General features: G+C 39.3%; 1 protein-coding gene and 1 long non-coding RNA gene across 2 annotated transcripts in view; one reads left to right on the top strand and one right to left on the bottom strand.

Moving 5' to 3' along the window:
- Positions 1–11,622, bottom strand: part of CFTR (CF transmembrane conductance regulator) — an 86,420-nt gene extending 74,798 nt beyond the window's left edge. The window contains exons 1-2 of the mRNA XM_084514261.1: positions 11,481–11,622; positions 726–836 (exon numbers count right to left, since the gene is read on the bottom strand). Coding sequence (XP_084370387.1) covers positions 726–836; positions 11,481–11,533 — 164 coding nt within the window. The 5' untranslated portion in view covers positions 11,534–11,622. The remainder of the gene's footprint in view (positions 1–725; positions 837–11,480) is intronic.
- Positions 11,623–11,788: 166 nt separating this feature from the next.
- LOC311429893 lies at positions 11,789–14,828 on the top strand. Its single transcript, XR_014688451.1, has 3 exons — positions 11,789–11,919; positions 12,011–12,231; positions 13,857–14,828. It is a non-coding gene; the product is annotated as an uncharacterized lncRNA (long non-coding RNA).
- The last annotated feature ends 6,614 nt before the right edge of the window (positions 14,829–21,442 follow it).

Genomic DNA, 21,442 nt, shown 5'->3' with positions numbered 1-21,442 from the left:
CGAGAATATTCCATTTATACATTCTTTTCTGTGTCAAAATGCATTAAGCATACCAATATTCTCAATACTTTTCACCAGTTTTGAATATGTATGTCACACTGCACTTAAGTTTAATTGGATTGGCACAATCACGGAGATGTGAACTGCCCCAGAACATCAGGAAAAGCTGTGCCAGAGGATGCAGAAGACGGACTGAACTGAAGCCCAGGTATTTGTATGAGTTATTTCTAAGTGCAGCAGTTTCTGAATTACAACCCACTGGGAAAGGGTAGGGAGGAAGCCTACATGAGGAAAGTTAGGGCATGACTTCTGTAGAAGCAATTAAATAAAACCTGTTAGAAATGGCATTAAAAAAATAATTAATTAATTAAGGTTAAAAAAAAAAAAAAAAAAAAAAAGATTTGACAAAGTTATTTTGGAAGAAAGAATAGCAGAACAGGAAGTTAACATTGAAACTGTGTTTCTAGTCCCACTAGTCAACAGATAGATGTCACAGGTACCTGTACATTATAGTTCAGAGCATTGAGGTGATACATCCACATCAGGGATCCCCGTCAGCTCCAAAGGACAACTGAATGCCCTTGTTTGCTGAATGAGGACACTTCTAAGCCAGTTAATAGACACCACCTTGCACCCAATATTATTTAGACAATTTATCCAAAAACTTCTTGATGAAATTTCCAATGTGATTCTTGAAACAAAGTAAATTCATGAACATTTCATACCTTTCTAATTTTTCAGAAAGATTATCAGCAGAGTCCGCAGAAGGAATTTGATAAATATCCGACAGTTCCAGTCGTTGTCTGTAACCTTTTTTCAGAATTGGCTTTGTCCATCTAAGCAGATAAAGGAAGAAAAAAAAAGAAAAAAAGAAAAAAAAAAAAAAAAAAAAAAAAAGATGACTGTTTCTGGGGTTAATTCTGAAGCTGCATTGCCTTGCCTGAACATTTTGTCCACAGCACCTATGTGTGATGGCATAATACAGTACAGCTCTGTATCATATTTACTAAACTACATATACAAACTTAATGTTAAAAGAATAAATGCAAAATCACTTCATTTAATCAGTTTTGGATTTCAATTGTACCCCAAAATGCCTATTTAATCAGTACAAGGTAATGAGCAGGGCACTGAGTTCTTTTCACTGTATTTGCAAAAACATACCACGTCCATTTTAATGTTCATTTCAAAGTTATAGGTTGTGTGAGACACAAGTCTATAATCCCCATAATTCAGCAGAATACAAAGATATTTCCCAAGTGAACAATTATATCACACCTGCTGTAAGAAAGTATGCTTTAAGAAATTGGAAAATTATCCTTCCTTTCTGCAATCATACTGTAGTTTCAGTCAAATCATATGGGCTTAGCTTAGTCTTTGACACCACTTTAGCTGAGAAATAACACACAATTCACATTATGCTATAGCAAAGCCAGCTATGAGAATCCACTTTGGAGAATTATTGGTAAAACATCCATCAACTTCACCAGTACTGGAAATAGGGACTAGATTTTTCAGGGATATAATAAAATGGATTAGCAGAAAACTTCTAAATTTAAAATAATACTGCTATGTGAAAGTCATTGTCAGCCAATGCACATGATAAACCAGGTACAAGATGGCAAAAAGGACCAGTTGGTATTGACTTTGTGCACATCACATGTAGAAATGACTAATCCGCGTCCTTCAGGAACAGCAGCTCTCCTTGACTGTCTTCATCAGAAGTTCTGTATACGGAGATATATTTTGGCAATGATAAAATAAGTTATGGGACACTAAACCGGTACTGCAGCTAATACAAGTGAGCAATAGTACTTCCTAAGCAACCTCTTTAATTCTCAATATCGTAGTTAATCTCCTTGCTGACCTCCTTAATAATGCTTTGAGACCACAATAATAAATTACCAAATTGTCTTGACAAAAGAGAAATTCTTTACAGTTTTCAATCTTGTATATATTTAACTGTCTGTACTCATCAATGCAGACTAAATTATGTGCCCCTAAATCACACCTCTCTCCCAAGTCAACAAGTCACTTTGTGCATTCCTTGTCCTCATATATCTGCTCACCAGAGCAACTGCACCTACAGCAGATTAATTTTTCCAGCCAGCTACAGGAGTAGTACTGACACCTTCCAGGGATCTCCTGGTCTGCAGCCAGGTTTCTAACGCAGTCTACGGCAGGGCACACACATCAGTGTTCACCTCCCAGCTGTCCTGGCCTTGCATGTCCCACTCTAGCTAGATGTGGCCAGCCGTGAGCTGTGCCAAGTGGCCTCAGGTGCTAGCAATGGTCATAGTGGGAGGAGTTGGCCCATTGCATGGTATTTGTCTCAAGACTGTCTTTCAACAGCAGCTGTCAATAACCACACGAGACTGTATATAATGAAAAAGAATGTACCAGAGAGAGAATATATGAATATCTCTCGCAAACAAGATTTTGCCAGGTTCGCATACCATCCAGATTACCATTTTGCTTTTGATTTCTTGCAAAGTTTTGAAATGCAAAATAGGTATACATTTATTTTAACTGGCAATATCATCTGTATTTATTTGTGTGTATTTTTAATGTATTTTAATGTATTTGTTTTTTTAACAGCTAAAACATCTGAATCAGAGTTTGTTAACCAACATGCCTCTGCTATTTTTAAGCTTAATAGAAGTGATTTGCTAGCATTAATTCCAAGCTTTTTTTTCTTTTCATGTCTACAGAGAATGACAAATTTCTTTTGAAAGGAAGAAAGCAAGAAGGAAGGGAAACAGATTGGCTTTACAGCATTATGTTAGCAAATGCCACCGGATTACTGGCTGGCATTTAATGAACTCTTTCACAGAGAAGCCTGTAGTGCTGTCAGAGTTTTGCCACTAACTAGGAATGTTATTATGGGTACACACACATGAAACCCAGCAGGGGACAAGTTTCAAGGGTGTATGGTAGGAAAGAAGAAAAGATGGAAAACAAGTTCCACCTCTATATTAATTGCCTGATAGCAGAAAATACCTTATAAGTTTGATATACAAACATCATATACATAACATCTGTTTGAAGTTCTCTTTGGTTAGATTTCTAATGACCATCTCTTTATCATTTACTTTAGCAATATATAATAGATTTGCTATTATGGCTATTTCTTTCCCTAGCAGTCTCACCCCACCCAGGCAAATTGTAGGGATAGGACAGATGTCTTTGGCTTCCCAGAGAGTATTAACACACAGTGTTGACTTGTCAATAGGATTTGACTCTCCCTTTAGGCTGCTTTGCGTGCCACCAAAGACAGAAGGACAGAAGTGTGTTGCTAAGTCGACCACATGGTTCTTCCTCCAGTGCACAGGAATTCCCCAGGAACCTGGGACCTTCTTTCAGACATGAAGAACTTGGCACAGTAGCAGAGCAGTGGTATTATGCTGCTCCAGGACAGTTGGGTACCACTGCTGAGACCTGCACAGGGAAGCAGCTCTCCTGAGGGGCATCTGCTCGACCTGATGCTGTCCCGGCAGATGTCAGAAGTACAACTCAGGGACGTCTACTGAGCAGCTCAAAGCTGGCCACAGCTGTGCTCCTTTCCCCCCATGAGGCATCATTACCTGTGGGTAGCACAGATGGGGATGGTACCTGCAGTTTCTAAGGGAGTGGGCCTAAACTCTGACGGAGATGAAGCAAGGAAAGTGCCTCTGACTTTATCTTATCCCTTCTTTGAACAGTTATAGGGGGGGAAAAAATCAAGCCAAGGTTATGATGCTGTGTAACCGATGGTGTTTGTAGAGCCACTAGTTCCTACTGACCGTAGGAAAAGACTGATAAACTGCATAGATCTCAGCCATTCCCAAAGGGTCACACCAGACCAGATGCTACGAGAGGCTCTCACTTCTGTCCTGCCCCAAGTTCATCGCTCCAGCGGCAGCACAAATTGCAAACTGTACTTTATGTTATACAGGAGGTGGCAGCTCCACCACACTTGAAATGTGTTTACAGCACCCAACCCCTCCTCGGAGCATCCCTCAACACAGCCACACAGGGTGGGCCCGGCTCTGCATGGCCCTTGCTACCAGGTGGGACAACCCAGAGCACCCACAGCACACATCTGCCAGGCACCCCGGCCTAAATCCTGGGGTTTGTTGCCCTTGGTAGAGCAGGCATTAGTTATCTTATTTTGCTTCACATGGTAACCCGCTGAAATAATTTTCAGGGTATGTAGCCTGCTATAGTAAACCTTCAGCATTTTCCCCTTTAGGAAGAAACAGATGTGATGTTCTGAGATTAATATTAACACATACTTATTGTAGCACTCCAGCAACAGAAGGTAAAAGCAGATCCTATTTACTTCTGCTTTCTTTGTAGTTTGTTTTTTTTTTTTTTTTTTTCCTTTTCTTTTCTTTTTAAACAGACCATCGAGATTAAGATTTAAATTTCTTCACTAATAAACACTTCTTTTCCACAAGGAGTTATTTGACATGAAAAATGTTTAGCTGCAATATCATTGACTCTGCCACTAGCTGTGAACAGCACCGTTTTAAGAATAATTGATGTTCTGCTCAAACCCCAGGATTTCAATAGCTAATCTTAATTAGTATTACTCCACAGCAACTCTTGAGAAAGTCTTGCATTTTTTGTCTTTTTTTTTTTTTTTTTTGCAAGTGGTATTTATTCAGATTACTATCTATCTAATCTCTAAATGTTTCTTTGACATTCAGACTTTTAGCAGAAATGCATTATTTTTCTTTACTGTTAATAAGACAGTCAAAATCTTTCAGTTTGCAGAACTGAAAATTTTTTGAGAAAAAAAAAAAAAAAAAGAACACAAGAAGTATGAAGGTATTTAAGCAGCGTAACATACAATCAGCTTATTAAAGCCTGTCAACTGTTTGGATACCAAAATCAAGTGTAATATATGCCTCAAATATTTCTTTAATAAATCTATCACATACCATAGAGGTGATGATGTGCTACAAATGAGGTTTGCAACAGTTTCAATATATACCTCCAGTGACACTGTCTAGGATGTTTCTTCATTTTCATTCTTTTTCCTACTCTTTTAAAGACACTTAAAACAGGTAAAGAACATTGAAGACAGTTTGTATCAACAAAATCATTGCAGAGCTGTGCTATTCATGACTGAGCTGAATTTGAAAAGCTCCCAGATGTGTCACTAATTATAACACCATCTATCTTGATTCAGTTTAGCACTCCATTGTCTTAGCTATGCATTTATAGATACATTTCATAATAAATTAGCAGGCAGTTGCACCTTGCATGCAGTAGCCCCTTCCAAATCTGTAATATGTTCCAGCATCAGCAACTGGCATGGGATCAAAGGTAAACATCTTCTCAAATTGAATAGATTTGTGGCAATTTGAACAGGAAAGGGGAAGGAAAAGGGAAGGAAATTACTTATTTAATATAAATACTAAGTATCAACAAGTAAATTGCCACTACAATGATATGCAATTAATGCAGAGTTGTAGGCTGCCTCTCTTATGACTTGCTTTTTGCCATCTTCTCTTCATACTGCATCATATGATGCTGCCAGTCTTCAGTCTGACTCTTGCAAATTAATGAGAAAATATCTCACATCTCCCAGTTTTCAAAATGATCTTGGACTCTGAGCAAAGCAATACTGGTGGTATTTTTTTGTTTGTTTATTTGCTTGGTTTTGGTGTGTGTTTTTTTTGTTTGTTTGTTTGTTTGTTTTTTAGTATTTGTTACCTCCAGAGAAATAAAAGCATCCTAGATTTCAAAGACTAACCTTAAACTGAGTTAAACTGAAAGAAGTTAAAATGAAAGAGAGGATTGACTTCAATACAATAAAGGTTCATTCTTTAAATGTTGAAAAAAAAAAAAGTTTATAAAAAGAAAAGTACCAACATTAAAACACAACATGAGAATATACCTGGAACCAAGTACCCTTCCCAGCTGTCACTTGGGATTTTCTCCTGAGGCACAACCTTGCCCATGGAGTCAAGGCAACAGTTCTGCAGCAGGCCACTCAAGCACTGCCTTCCAGGAGCAGTCCCTTCTCCCGCCCACCCTCTCCCAAAGGAAGGATGCTTACCTGTATCTGACAGGCAGGAGGGTTCTGGTTTCAAATGAAAAACAATTATTTTCAAAATATGTCTTAAGCACCTACGTGTTCTCTCCTGATATTGGAGCTTCATGACACATTGCCTCGGTTTAGCTATTTGCTGACTCCTAAAATGCTCATGGAGTTCCTTTTGCTTATATGAGACTTCGTGATATATAAACAACATGTGAGCTCTTGGTCATGTAGCTAGGCTTACCCTTTCTCCCATGGAAGACAGTTGAAATACATCTACAAGCTTACATTGCAAAATATGTAACACCAAAGTCTTCTTAGCTACCGCAGTTCAATTGGACTTTTGATTTACTTACTTATTTTAGAAAACATACTGGGACACATTATTATCCAGAGTAAGATTTGGCACCAACCTGCCCCCAGAAGTCCTGTAACTACATGCATATGTTGCTAGAAAATATATATATATTTTAATTAATAATAATAATAATGGCAACCTGTAGAGCTCTCCTGCAATAAATAGCACTAGTCTCACCAGTTTGAAAGTCAGCACATTCGAAAAATGTAGATAATCAGAGACTGAGACTCTTGCATGAAAAATGTGATGATTACTTGCTATAGAAATATCCTGAGATAACATTGCCATACCCTTGGGCAACAGGAGATCTCAAGCAGTCTCCATTTACCAACTCCATCACATGCTCCCAGGACAAGACAATCTTTGTGCACCCCTCTTTATTCTCTACAGAACTAATAAGTAAACTTCTTTTTAACTCATTCTTTGTGCTATCTACTTTGACTTTAAGATCTTCAAAACAAGCTTCATTATTAAATGTTCTGCAGTGTCTCATACAATAGACTTCAAATTTCTGTTAGGGTTTCTAGAAACCTCTGTAATAGAAGCAATAAATCTACTTTCTGTGTCAATGCCTAAAGTATTAAAAACAGTAATTCAAGGATTTGGGAGTGACAGACACTATCCATACACTGGTAACTAGTCCTACCTCCCAGAAGACATTAGAGGGAAAGACTCGGTGAATTGAATTTGCTTTCCTATCCCTCTTAGGCCACACACAGCAGAAGAAGGAATCCAACACATATCCCCATCACACTACATTGTTCTTGGAACAAAGGGATAGCCATGTGAAAAGATGTTGAGTTACTTTCTGTCTAGTTTGGAAATAAAAAGCGACTAGAGGAGACCTGTTGGACTGAGCCCATGAGAAGGCAGAGCATGAAGATGGCTTGGTTTAGATTGTTCATCTAAATAATAATAAATTATTTAATATTTAATTAAAATTATTAATATTAATATTAATTATTTAATAATTAATATTTATATTTATAACTAATATTAATATTAGTTATAAATTATATTTATAAATTAAATTATAAATTATATTAATAATTAATAATTAATATTTATTAATAATAAATATTAATAATAAACATGCATTGAACTACTCAGTCCTGCTGAGACGGTTGTCATATTGGTATATACCAAAGCAAAAGTATATGCTTAGAGAGTTGGACAGGAGCATAAAGATTGCCTTTTGTGAACTTGTATTTAAATTCGGATAATCCGATTATAATCTGATAATATTGGATATCAAAAAAAATAATAATAACAATAAATAAAAGAATTGTCCCAAAGTTGCAGCCACTTCTGATACTCCAGTGATAAGTGTTTCTAGTACCCGGCCATAAATGAATTATATCTGCATTAATTAAACCATGCTGATACTTCCTCACCTCAGCTAATCTACAATAAAACCAAGTCACTTCAAAGTGCTCTGACTTATTTGCAACAAGCATTATGGCCTTGACCCTGCAAAACCCTATGACCATATGCAATCTTGTTACATAGACAAGAATGAAGCTTCCCAACAAACATGAAGCTAAGCACATAACTATCTGACTGCTTCTACATAAAAGTTTATTTTCTTCAAACAAGACAAAAAGTTGCCAGTGCACGGATAAACCTCTTGCATGTGTTTTGGAATGAAAGGGATTAACTCTTTGAATGTAATAAGGAACATAAAATTTAAAAAAAAAATAAAAATGACAGAGAAACCCTGAAACCCCAAACACTTAATAGCGAGGGGGTTGTAAGTGTCATACTAATGGAAGATCTCAAACCTCTTGTCTTCAAATCTCATTTCTGAACCATCAAAACTCAGTTTCTGAAGCCAAAACTGTTCAAATTTTAGGATGAAATTTGGTTTTAGTGCCTAAATATTACCACCACCACCTCCAAACAATTCTCCTTTTTGCCCCATCAGTCTAGGTGATCTTGAAAATCAAACAAAATGGCAAAACTTGCTTAAGATACTACTCCTTGTATACACATGACAGTGTCTCACCTTTCAGCATAATGAAATAAGAAAGAAAGAAAGAAAGAAAACAAACACTCACAAAAAAAAAAAAAAAAACTACAAACAACACTGAAACATGTTTAAATTATACACTTATGAGCAAGTACCTCCATTCTGATTTTGATACATTCAGACCTATCCCTCTAGCCCAAACAGGACATGTAATCAAACAATAAAACCTTGTCAACAGGTTTATAGACATCAACATCAAGAAGCTGACAATACACATAAAATATTAAATAAATATTAAATAACATTACATTTATCCACAAGATTTCCTGAAATGATAACTAATACGTTAGTGTCACTTTTACTAAAGTGGCCTTCAACTTATTGCAGTTTATTCAGATTGATAATTCACAAATGATACCACAAGAACTGACTAGAGAAGTTACTTCACTAAAGCCTTCATCAGCGTTTGACTTGAGAGCAACTATTCTATCAGTGGAAAAAGCAACTTTTTTCCATATACACACCTTACTTCAGATAAAATGCCCTTGAGCTCTGTCTCATGTTTTCATGGAGCCAAAGTGTATACAATGTAGGCATGTCCTGAAGTTCTTTACTAAACAGCACCAGTTTCACAAACCACTGATGTGTGTACATTCAGCTAAAACACTGGTAAAATATTCTGACATCTTAGAAAACCTTGTTCCAATCTAACTCATTAATCACTACCTTGTGGGTGTTTCCAGTTGAGTGGACAGGTCTCCTTGCTGATATGTAACAAATACTTCTGTCTTTGTGAAGCTCATTACAGTAAGCATACTTCAAAGCACTATACAATTCTTACACCTTGATGAATTTTTGCTCTGGGATAGCTTACCTTTTAATGATCTTTAGCATTGATCCTGATCTATATCTGATGAGACAGAAACTGATGGAGTCCTTGAGGACTGAAGCATTTTCAAACAAGCTAATATGTCTCATAGCTACAAATAATGCATATTTTAAAAATGTATATTGGTTTACATGTTTATGTGTAAAAGAAAGCTGTTCTTTCTGCCAGCTTGGCTCTAATACGTTCTCTTACCTTTGGCTTTCACTTTTGATATTTTTCAAGTATTTCATGTAATTTTTGCAAGAAACAAAGGCATTTACAGTGTATTTTTTAAAGTACAAGTAAGCAGACACTGTAATTAACAAAAGCATATCATTCAGAATGTATTAGAATTACATTAGTCTTTATAGAAGTTTCCATACAATTTTGGCTGTTCTTACCCAATGAACAGACCGTGTACTTTAATAGATTGATTTTTCTTTGAAACATTGCTACTACAAAGTTTTGTAAATAGATTTATCTGGTCTAGTCAGTATTGACCATGATTATCTCTTTTACTTCATGTATTAGTTATTACCACATCATTTACAGTAAGATAGTTGGTACAATATCACACATCATGCATGAGGTGTATGATTCAAATGCCATTTAATTGACTTTAAGGCTTGGGTTTTGAAAGATTCCAGATCAGACCAAAGGATGGTTAATCATGCACTCACTGCGCATGAATTGCATCTAGTTTCAGCCATGGGAACTTTAACTAAAGCAGGAATCAGAAATGTTTACTTTAACCAACTGGGATTTTTTCTCTACCCCTTCCAAGCTTCTAGGAGAGTGTTGACAGAAGCTTTACAGAGAAATAAAATGAAATATAAAAAGTGGCTCCATGACCAATGAAGTCAGTATGCAGCCTTATTTCCTACAGATTTGTATCTTAATACTTGACAGGAGAGCTAACTGAAACTTCTATGGAGAATTTACACAAGTTTACTCCCATCATCCACAGGCTCTGGGTCTAACAACATCTGAGAGCAGGTACAGCTTCTTTCACACTGCAGTATCTGTAAAGGACAGCCCTAGGATGCTTTCCTTTACCTGGATGTTTGCAAAACCCCAGAAACCAGTTAAGTTTGGGATCGTTCACCACTATCACATCTGGCTAAAAGTGAGCAAAAGGACTAGATGTGAGGGAGGCAGGCAAAATGAGCAATTCATAAAGACAACTTCCCTTCAGAAACCCTTTGAAAGAAAAAGAAAAAGAAAAAGAAAAAGAAAAAGAAAAAGAAAAAGAAAAAGAAAAAGAAAAAGAAAAAGAAAAAGAAAAAGAAAAAGAAAAAGAAAAAGAAAAAGAAAAAGAAAAAGAAAAAGAAAAAGAAAAAGAAAAAGAAAAAGAAAAAAAAAAAATGACCCAGACCAAGCTGCTGAAGAGGAAAGCCATCCCAAAAGGTTTAGAAAGGGAGTTAAAAGCCGTCAGTTACTTGGCCAAAGCCCTCGTGCCAATGTTATGGTTTTATATCACGTGCTCCCATTTCAGTCACTATGTACGTTTTGCCCAAGATTTCCTCCCTCCCCTCAGTGCTGCCTGAAAGACCCTTGAGTAACAACAGGGGGAAAGCAGCTCCCAGGGGAAAGGGCAAAAGTGATGGCATGTGGGCTGGAGCCAGCCAGCTTGCCCTTTCCAGCTGGCAGTGTTGCTCCTAGCGAGGTGATGCAGAAGGTGTTTGGGTCTATATTGTCTTTTAAAGTGTGTTGCACACAGGTGCTGGCGTTGGCTCCTTCTCTTTTTTAATTTGAATTTATGGAAAAGAAAAGGCATCAGGAGCTTGACTTGCAAGAGAACGCTTTGGAGGCTTACAAGGAACTATTGCCACTAAATCTTGCCTTGCTGAGACAACACTAAAAACCCGATGAGGCACAGAGGAGGAACCGCAGCTCAGGGAGCAATCCCCTCACCCTCCCCGCGTCCTCACTCCGCGCAATGAGCTAACAGATCAGCCAGTTGAGCAATTTACCAAAGGTTGCTCAGATTGGGTCATAAATTAATTTCTCGGGGACCGGGGAGGCTTTATGACACCTGACAGACGAAGCCGGTGCCAAACCCCGGCGGGGACACCACCAAAAAGAGGAGGGGAAAGGAGGGGGAAACCCCGACCCGACACCGCCGGGGGTCCCCCCGGGCTCGGACCCCTCGTCCGGCAGGGGAGCGGAGGCCAGGGGTAGGGAGGCCAGGGGAGGGAGGAGAGGCCAGGGGAGGCCAGGAGAGGCCAGGGGACCGCGGCGCCGGGGCTCCCACCTGAAGAAAAGTTTGGAGAAGATGTTCGCCTTCTCCAGGGGGGACCTCTGCATGGTGCCCGCTGGGCTGCGCCGTGCCGGGACCGGCGGCCGCCAATTGCTCACGCCTGGCTCGCCCGCTCCGCTCCGCTCCCGGGGCTCTCCCACCTTATCCGCTCGGGCCGCTCTGATGTCATTGCCTGCCTCCTTCCCCTGCCCCTCTCCCCGCCTCTGCTGTGCCCAGGTTCAAAAGCGGGAGGGCTGGGGAGCCGGCCCGCGCTCTGCCTCCTCCTTCCTCCTCCTCCTCCTCCTCTTTCTTCCCCGCCGCGCCCGGCCCCCACCCGAGCGGGGTCTCCCTCCTTCCCGCAGGCACCTCGGGACCCCCCTGCAGTCACCCGGCACCCCCTGCCCGGCGCCCTGCAGCCAGCCCTGGCCCCAAGGCCACCCCCCGAAATCCCAAGGTGGGCACCGGCAGCGGGCCGGGGGCAGGTGGGGAGCAGGGAGCGCTGCCGCCCGCTCCGGGACACACGTGCTGCGATGTTTTTTTTTCAGGTTTTCCTGCAGGCACAGCTACTCGAAGCTCAGGGGATGGGAAAAGCGCATCCCGCCGGGGCTCAGCCTGAAGACCCGGGTGCAGCCGGGGTTTTGCAGCGCTGTGTGCGCGCTGTGCAAACAACAGCCCGGCTCTCAGGGACAGCATGATGGAAAGCACGCTTAAAGGAGAACAAAGATGTCAAGAAGCAGGAACAAGAGCTCGTGATTTAATGCTGCAGGCCGGTTGATTTTATTTAATGCTTTAAAGTGCTATTTACACACTCGTTTTGTTTTTTTCTTTCACTTCTGTGACTTAAAAAATATCGCTGGAAAAAGGTCACGCTTTCCTAGGCACGCAGCTCTTCCCCGCCAAGCTGGTTCTTTAACAGGCAAACATGCTACCCCGTGGTCCTACAGCTTGCACCACAATTAAACCAAACTCTTGGCAAACTTTGCAGGAGTTTCCATTTCACCGCACCCCGCCGCGGTTTCACAGGGGATTCCTTTGTCTTGGCAATCCTTCCTCGGGGGCTGCGGGCAGCCAGGAGGTGTCCCCAGCCCCTGGCACAGCACCCGGGCTTCTTTTCGCCCCCACGGCCCCTTCCCGGCTGGGATTTCCCGGTGACAAAGCCGGCAGGCAGCGGCACGGAGCAGGCAGGGCTCTAGGAGGCTGCCCGCACTTCGCCGTGTCTTCGGGCAGGGCGCGGAGGCAGGAGGAATAAATCCAGCCGGGTTTCGGGACGGGATCCCTTCGGCATCCTGCCACCTAGCGGAGCCGGCCCCCGGGCCCCTGGTGATGTGGGGACAGCCGGTCATCCTTCCAGCTCCTCCTGGGGTGCTGAGCTAGGAAGGGAGGCGAGGACACGCATCCCTCCTTTGCAGGGCACGGGGCGAGGCTGGGAGCCCCCTGCTCCTATCGCCTCGGAAGGTAACTCTTCAGTCGGACCCTAACAGACTGTGAAGTCCTCTCACTCGGTTAAAAAATGGAGGAATCAGAATTTAAAGGCATCCTGGACCACAGGTGATCTGAGCAATATACAACATGCCATGGACTCTTCCTTTTCTAGCCTTCAGATTTCTGGTGCACGTGAATAAGGCAGGGGGTTAGGCTTTTTTGTAATTTGCATCAGAAAGTGAGGCATGTTAATCATTTAAAACCTTTTGTGGATGAAGTCCAAACTGCTAAAAATGTCAGTGGCTAATGGAGTATTTTCCATAGAAGTATCTCCCCTGTTGCTATTATGACCAGAGACGACTTGAGCATTTGTAGTAAATGTGGGACTAACAGAAACACACCTTCAGTCATTGCTGATGATGCCATTTTTTTACATGAAGAATTACACCATCTTTCATATGACAAACTTTCTAGGTCCCTAAATTTGGCTATTTCTTCTTGAAACCTTGAATGGTTCCTAAAGTACCAGCTAGAGACCGATTCTGCACCATCCAGATCCCCAGGAGTGACTGCTTCCCTGCTCTGTGATCTGGCAAATAACTTGGCTAATTTTACCCCCGAACTCACAAGACCTTAAGAGGTTGCATTTTACAGGATTGTTTCTTGACATTTTTCTCTTGAACGCTTCTTCAAAATTTCTACCGATATGTTTCCTTGCACCCCCCTCCCCCCCCCCCCCCCGCCACTCCCCCCTTATTTTTAACATTTTGTGGTTTTGTAAAAATGATTATTCATAACCCTCTCAGGGATGTTGAAGATACTCCTCTGATGTGAATGTGAAACTTGACATTAGCAATAGTGTGAGTAGGAATAAACTGTAATATTTCTGTTCTCTCCAGGGACTGACATACCTCCACGTTTAGTATTATCTATGAATTTCATTTACTTTATCCTCTTTCACTTCTACAGAAACACAACCTGCTATGACAACAGCTACTTCATCCTTCCATTGCATCCACAGCCACCATCTATCTGATTTTACCCTGTGGTTCTGAAGTCACGCATGTCGGAAGCAGACCAGCTGCTCAGTCCTTTCACGTTGAAAGAAACTAACTTCAAGCTGTAGCCCTGGCCTCTCCCCTGCCCTGGGATACACATTCTCATTCCCACCCAGGGCCACCAGACCTCATGTGATGCTGCTAACTCAAACATCAAGTTTTTTATTATCTTTTGATTAATGAGGAAATATTTTGTCTGCGATATTTCATTCAACTCAAAGCAGTCGAGTGTATTCACCAGATTTGTTTTTGTTGAAGCAGAGGACTAGATCCACAAACCTGACAATGGTCTTTCCCTCAGGCTTTCCTGTGCCCAGCTGGACTCCAGCATGCCCGGGTTCACTTCCTCATTCCATGTGACTAAAATAATGGCTGGAAGCCTTGGCTCGAAACCCCTTAGATGAATAGTATAAGCCATGGGTCAGGGATAGCTTCTCAATACCTCTCATGAGATGGCTCGGCCTCACCCGACATCCACCTGCTCTTGAGGACCTGTGGTCTATTTGACTTGTTGCAAGGTATGGTTTTACTTTACCCAACAGGTTTTGGTTACAAAAAAGAATAAATAAATAAATAACATTGTCTCTGAGCTGCTCATGTGTCGAGATAGAGATAACTTTATAAAGGCACAAAACAGTGAAGCAGTAACAATGAAAGAACTTTGTCAACTAGAATTGTAAGTATATATGTAACGTTCAATAAAAGCCTTCTACTTAATGGCTCACAAGGTTCTATTTTTAGTTGCTCAACTCCCCAGAGTAGTTTATTTGTGGATAAATTAGCAAGATAGTGCTTTTCATATTGCTTATCAGTTTTAGCTTATACTACTATGATTTCCAGAGACCTTCTTCATTCCCAGAAATTATAAAGAAAACTGACTCATAACCAAGATAAAAGCTACAGCAGCATTCCTTTTAAAAAGATATATATATATATTAACAGGAATTCACCAGGTAAAGAAAATACCTGTTAGTAATACATTTAGAATACAAATGGACAGAACATTTTATATTTAGATATAGAAGGTGCCAGACTGACAGTGTCTGGGTCCATTTGCATCATCAAAGCCTGTATCCCAATGTATAAACTTAATGCTGCTAGAATTACTTCAACCAATACTTTCTGTACTTGCAGATTAATATACTTAATCCAAGTGCACTGGATACTCTTGGCAAACTGAGTCATGTATGCTTTCCCACACTGCATCCTCAGTATCTGACTACGTCAGTTCAATGCATTGTCTCTCTAAGCCTTGAAAACAGTTTAATATTCGTGGTAAACTAAACAGGTCTTCTACCATGCATATATGTCTCTGATACAAGGTACAGAGCTGGGAGGTGAGGTACTGTGCAAATACCAGGCATCTTATTCTGGAAAGGCAAAATGGGCAGGAGATCACATTTTTGATAAGCTTACAAGGAAATTATGAAAGGAAAAACCCTGATGAGCACATCACAGACCCGACCGACATAAGAACAGAAGAATTACTGTTGGTGTTCCTCTAGTTTTTTTCAGGTCTGTTAGGATGCTGTACCTTTGTAGTCTATTTGTTAAAGGGGAAGAGTTTACATTATTACATGAAAAAGGAAAATTTACCCCAAGTTCTCTAAGTACAGTTAATAACTATTTCTGCATGAAAAAATAAATAAATAAATAAATAAAAGAATCAATAGTTGTCATCTTCAAGAAATCTGAAGCAGCAAAGGCTTCTTTAGAGGGTATCAAGTTACTAATAATGGTAACATAATAAGTTTTTCAGGGAATGATAACTCTGGGAATAAATACAATTTCTCTTTACAACTTTTGAGGAAAAATTACAAGTTAACTTTTCTTGTGTAGTACACACACTTCTTCATAAGATGAATTGGCATACTGACCAAAGTTTAGTGCCAGTGTTACTGAATTTACAGGTGCTGATACTATAGATGCTTCATATTCCTTCTTCAAAGGATTTCAAGTTGCATGCAATTCTCAACCAAAATGCACTAGAGAGAACGAGCAGACAAAAATTAGACATGTTCAGAAGTTGCCATTTGGTCTATGAAGTTATTAACAACCATGAGATCTTTTTAAAAAAAAAAAAAAAAAAAAAAAATCTGGAGGGTTTCCTTAAGCATTTTGAATCTGTTAATGCAGAATAAGGGAAGTAAAAATGGATTATTTTATTCACTAGCACACGATTCTGAGACAATTCATTTCTGTTTGTACTGATGGATGAACCCCAGTACATCAAAACTAGTAAAACCTTAGATCTGCTGAAGTGTCATCTTGATCTGCCTTGCCACAAGGCAGTACCAAAGTACTCGCTGAGGTTTTGCTGACTAAACTTATGCTGAATGAAGTCCTGAAGGAACTAAAATCTGAGAAGAGAAAGTTTAGACTGTTGACTTGATTACACAGGAAAGTCACAATATTGATTTTTAAGCATGAATTCTAAAAGATTTCTTAAAATGATGGAAGTCCTGCTGACAGTAACCCTCAGTAATACTAAGATCTATGCAGGGTTATCACAGAATCATCTAGGTTGGAAGAGACCTCCAAGATCACCAAGTCCAACCTCTGACCTAACACTAACAAGTCCTCCACTAAACCATATCACTAAGCTCTACATCTAAATGTTTTTTAAAGACCTCCAGGGATGGTGACTGGACCACTTCCCTGGGCAGCCCATTCCAATGCCTAACAACCCTTTCAGTAAATAAGTTCTTCCTAATATATGCCAGTTTGGACAGAGCTTAATCAGTAATGAGAATTATCCCAGCAGACAGAGCACCTGCATTTAAGAAAAATCAATCAATCAATCAATCAAACGAGAAGTGGCAATTGTTGAAAAAAAGTGAAGCTAATGAAAAGGACAACTTTGAATTAAGCTGGTGCAATGATACAAAAAAAGTTACCAGATGCTGGGGACACACTTTTGCACTTCACACTTCATAAAATATATTTGGTTCTTTGGAAGCTGCGGTAGAAAATGAGCTGGAGGTTTTCTCAAGACTTCAGGGTTTGTTTGCTTTCAGTCTAGAATAAATGTGAGAGGAATTAAGAGCCTGAGAATCCAAGCCTGACAAGCTTGCAAGGTTTATGTTTCCAAAGATCTTCTTCCTCTTCATACTGTCATGTAATAATCCTAGAACAATGATATTATTGAGGTTAAAAGGGCAAAAATCCAAGACTGATACCTTCCTATGACTCAGTAAAAGGCACATGCCTGCTGTCTTAAACAGTTGAGCAACAAAGATTATTGAACTAGCGCATAACAAAAAGTGCTTAATTATTTACAAGTGTTTAAAAGAGCAAGAGCTTGAGTTCCTGACTGAGCTCTAAGACTGGCATCTTCTATACCAGAATCTTATAATATCAATAAAAATCATCAATAAAAATGATGCAGTATAGACTCTGCCATGTGAATCCACATGTGAAATGTATACTTAATCCATTGCTTTTTGAAAGTGAGTTGAGTTTGGTGTATGATATTTTTGCCTAAACTAATTCCTTATGGGTCCCAACATTTTCTGACCTTAATGGAAGAAGTTTGACATAAACAATGCCATTACTCAAGCAGAACTGTAGGACTTGATCTTTTTCTCTGGTCTTGAAAAAAAAATTTGCTTCTGCAAATTAGCACTGAAGGTCTGAGCAATCTGCCATTGCCCTTTTTCCACACATCTCTCTCAGCATTCTCAGTCCTTGCACAGGGTGGTCAGGAACCAGGACAGGCTCCCCAGGGCAGCGGTAATGGCACTGAACCTGCTGGAGTTTAAGGAGCATTTGGACAATGCTCTTAGACACATGGTCTGATTTTTGGGGTCTGACTCTCTCCCATCTCCATAGGAAAAGCTGACATTCAGGTTAGTAGGCTGAAGCCCCATGTTTAGCCAGGCTTCAGAAAACTTCTGTTTTCAAGTACAAAAGAACAAGGATCGGGCTTGCTGACTGACATTTTCACAAAGGATTTTCTGCTCGCCAGCATGAGGAGTGATGGCTTTTTTTTTTTAAACATGGCAGCTGACAGCAGAATATTGTGGATTACTGAGTTTAATTAAAAGCCTTTCACATTGGACACAATGGAAAATTTATATGAGGCGAAAACTGTTTCTCATCATGGGATCTTGCAGCCATTTGTGCTAAGCCAAACAGGTGCAGGTGTATTTTAAATAGACAGTTAAGGTTTCTGAGGCTACAGGCTAGACCTTTGAACTTGTGTCAATGAACTTATGTAAAGCTGGGATTCTTCTAGAAATAAAGTGACATTAAGAGAAAACCACCATTACCTACCTATGGAACAGACATTTCATTTTCTTTATCAAATAGTTTGTGACTTCCTTACAAGAAAACAAAAACAAAACAAAACAAAACAAAAACACACAAAACAAACAAACAAACAAAAAAAGCTTCCATTACAGGAAGGTAAGAATTGTATTAGATACAGTGATATCAATGGCAATAGAGTATCAGCCTTCAAATTCTCCACAGAACTTGCTGAAGTAAACATTCCTCCACTTAAGAATCCCTGAAATTTAAGAGTCCTTATTGTACTTTTAAATAAAAATTCCTAAACCACCAGTACTTAAGACTTGATTACCAAGCCCAGACTCCCACCACTGCAGAGCAATTCAGTACTGCACACCTCCAGATCCTGCATGCCAAAAAATACCTCCCAGAGCTCTAGGAAAATTAAAGTTTATTGTAAAATACTGGCTACCACAATTACGTTGCAAAAATAAGGGAGTAAGGGATATTAAGGGTATATAAAGCAACTCAGGCCTCTGGCTTTTCACTTAGTTGTTAAAGAAACCAAGGATATAATGGCTGATGTGTAATGGAATAATAAGGCGGTCAACCACAGATTAAGGAGTTTCACAAAGAAGTTACAAAAATAACGATGAAATTCATGCTCTGCTAAGTTCTGACCATGAACCTGGATCAAGATGTCCCGCCCTGGGAGAGACCTACCTGTGTGGTCATTCTGGGGTGAGTCTCCAGAGTTTGGTCTCCTAAAGCTGTTCCACTCAGTGATGACAACCAAGCACCCACAAATATGAGCTGCTTAATGGAACCCAAGTTCCAATCATTTATGTGAGCTGTACCTTTCAACTTGAAAATGATGCTCTTCTTCTGAAAGGGAAGGTGCTCTTGGCGGGAAGAGGAAAAATTAAAAAAAAAAAAAAAAAAAAACTTGTCAGACATCTGTTTCTTCTCACAGTAGAATGGGAGAATGAGTAACCTTACTGTTTTCTTTGGTATGGGGCTGAAGAGAGCTGGTGAGAATGGGTCTTGATAGAAAACAGGAAAAAATAAAAAATAAAAATAAATAAATTTAACAGCCCTGAACACTGAAACAACAGAGTCATGTAGTTCTAAAGATTTTATGGGAAAAAGCATTTTCAGATTACACTCTAAAATCTGCAAAGACTTTCTGAGTCATTTTTGTTTTCCTTCCCAAGCTATTCTATAATTAGCTAGCTACAATAAGGACTATTTTGTTGGTTAATATTGGTTTAAATGGCCAAATGTTACCCAAATATGTTCATAATTACAAAAAGGGCAACACTTCCTCCCTCCTTTTTTTTATGTAGAGTTTGAAAAAAACAAAAAACAGGTACACATCAAAATAATTACAACTCGCACATTGATTTTATTATTCAAGAAATTGAAAATATTTGCAGAAATAACAATTTTATCTCTAACTGCATTTATTGCAGAAATTAAAAATAGAAAATTATTGTTCTACCCTCGGATAGACTTCTCCCTTGGATAGACTTTTTCCCTTGCTGACATACAAAAACTTAATTTACACTTTTCTATGCCAGTATGAAAGGAACAATATGATCTGTTCATGTACTCTAATGGGTTATAAATTAGTAAAACCATTGAGGGGAAGGAACCAGCTGTGGCTTGAATTGTAGACAGCAAAATGAAACTGGAGTGGATAACATACTAGGTGCAAGTCTGTGTTACAAGACAGAAACTAAAAATTAAAATATTTAATGATATAGAGAAATGCAACAATTTCTCAACAAACTTGTTTCAATCTCAGCCATATTTTCTCAGAAACAATGCATCAATAGAGTACAAGTGAGATAACAATAAAAGAAAGATGTATTTGAAATACTGCATAGGAAAGGCAACAAATATCAAACACATATATTGTGCAAAAGTGTAAACATAAGTAAAAGGAAATGTTTTTTTTTTTATTCAACACATAACTAAACTGTGAAAGTCTATGGCCCAAGACTTCGCTGAGTTCCAGAAGACTCAGCACACAGATATTTACCCAGAAAGTGAAATATTTAATATATGTACACCAGCAAAATCTGAAAACACCTTTGTTTAAATAAATAAATAAATAAATAAATCTATATGGATTTGGGAGGCAACATCTTGTATATGCAGTCTATCTCAGAACATTATGTTACTGTAGTTTTACTTGTTCCTCTGTAGTAACCTTTACATTATCCTGGCTAGCATTGGCAACCACAGTGGATTGGTCTGTCATATGCACTGGGCTACATGAAACCAAACAAGTTTGTATTAACACAGTTAAGACAATCTTATTCTGATAGAAATACAGAACCACATCAGGACCATCCTTTAGGCTAAAAATAAAGAACAGTGTATGAGTACCAGAAAGAAAACTAAATAAAGAACAGGCATACTTATGTATCCACTGGCCATATGATCATTTCATTCTTAAAATCAGAAATTAGAGATATTTTTCAGGTTATTTTCTCTGTCACCTTGTAGGTAGTTTTTGTTATTTTGCAGTACAATCTAAAGGCAAATAAATCTGGATTCTACTGAACTATCCAAGCGTATAGGAAAAGACATCGTCATTTGTCATACTTCTTCCAGTCTGAAGGCAAGGTACAACAAAATAAGTGAGACGAGCTTTCAGACTCTGAGAAAACCTGTAACAGAAGGCAGTAGCATTTGTATCGGAAGACACTTTTCCATCTCATCCTTTTGCCAGCCTCAGCCAGCTGATGTATTCTGCTCCCCTGACTAAAGCAGGCCAAGCATGCTTTTGACAGAGCAGGTCCACCCAGTTAGGACACAACGAGGGGGGTGGGAGGATACTGGGGGTGCATAAGAAGAGAGAAACCAGAAAGAGAAGTAGGGGTTTGTGATTTTTAGAAAGAAAAAGTTAAACAGAGATATAATTTCTTATCTCTTTCTTACTGGAAGAGATGAGATGATTAAGAAAAATCAGTAAAAAGATACAAACTAGAAAAATGAAGCTGAAGGTTGTGTTCGCTGAATCCTACATAGATCATGAGGGGACAGTAGAAACACTGAAGACTAGAAGAAAGGGAGTAACAAAAATGATTAACTTAGTTCATGTTTTGTTTTTCAAAGATTATGTCAGCAAAGGCAATGAAAAGAATTTTTAAATAGATACTATGCTGAAAGATACAGCTAAAACTCTATTTGTATGGCTAAGATACTTGACTTCATGTATGTATCGAGGGGAAAAATACTATAAACAACAACGAACAA

Source organism: Aythya ferina (assembly GCF_964211825.1).
Source record: "Aythya ferina genome assembly, chromosome: 1".
Lineage (NCBI taxonomy): Eukaryota > Metazoa > Chordata > Aves > Anseriformes > Anatidae > Aythya > Aythya ferina.
This window is presented reverse-complemented; position numbering and strand designations above follow the sequence as displayed.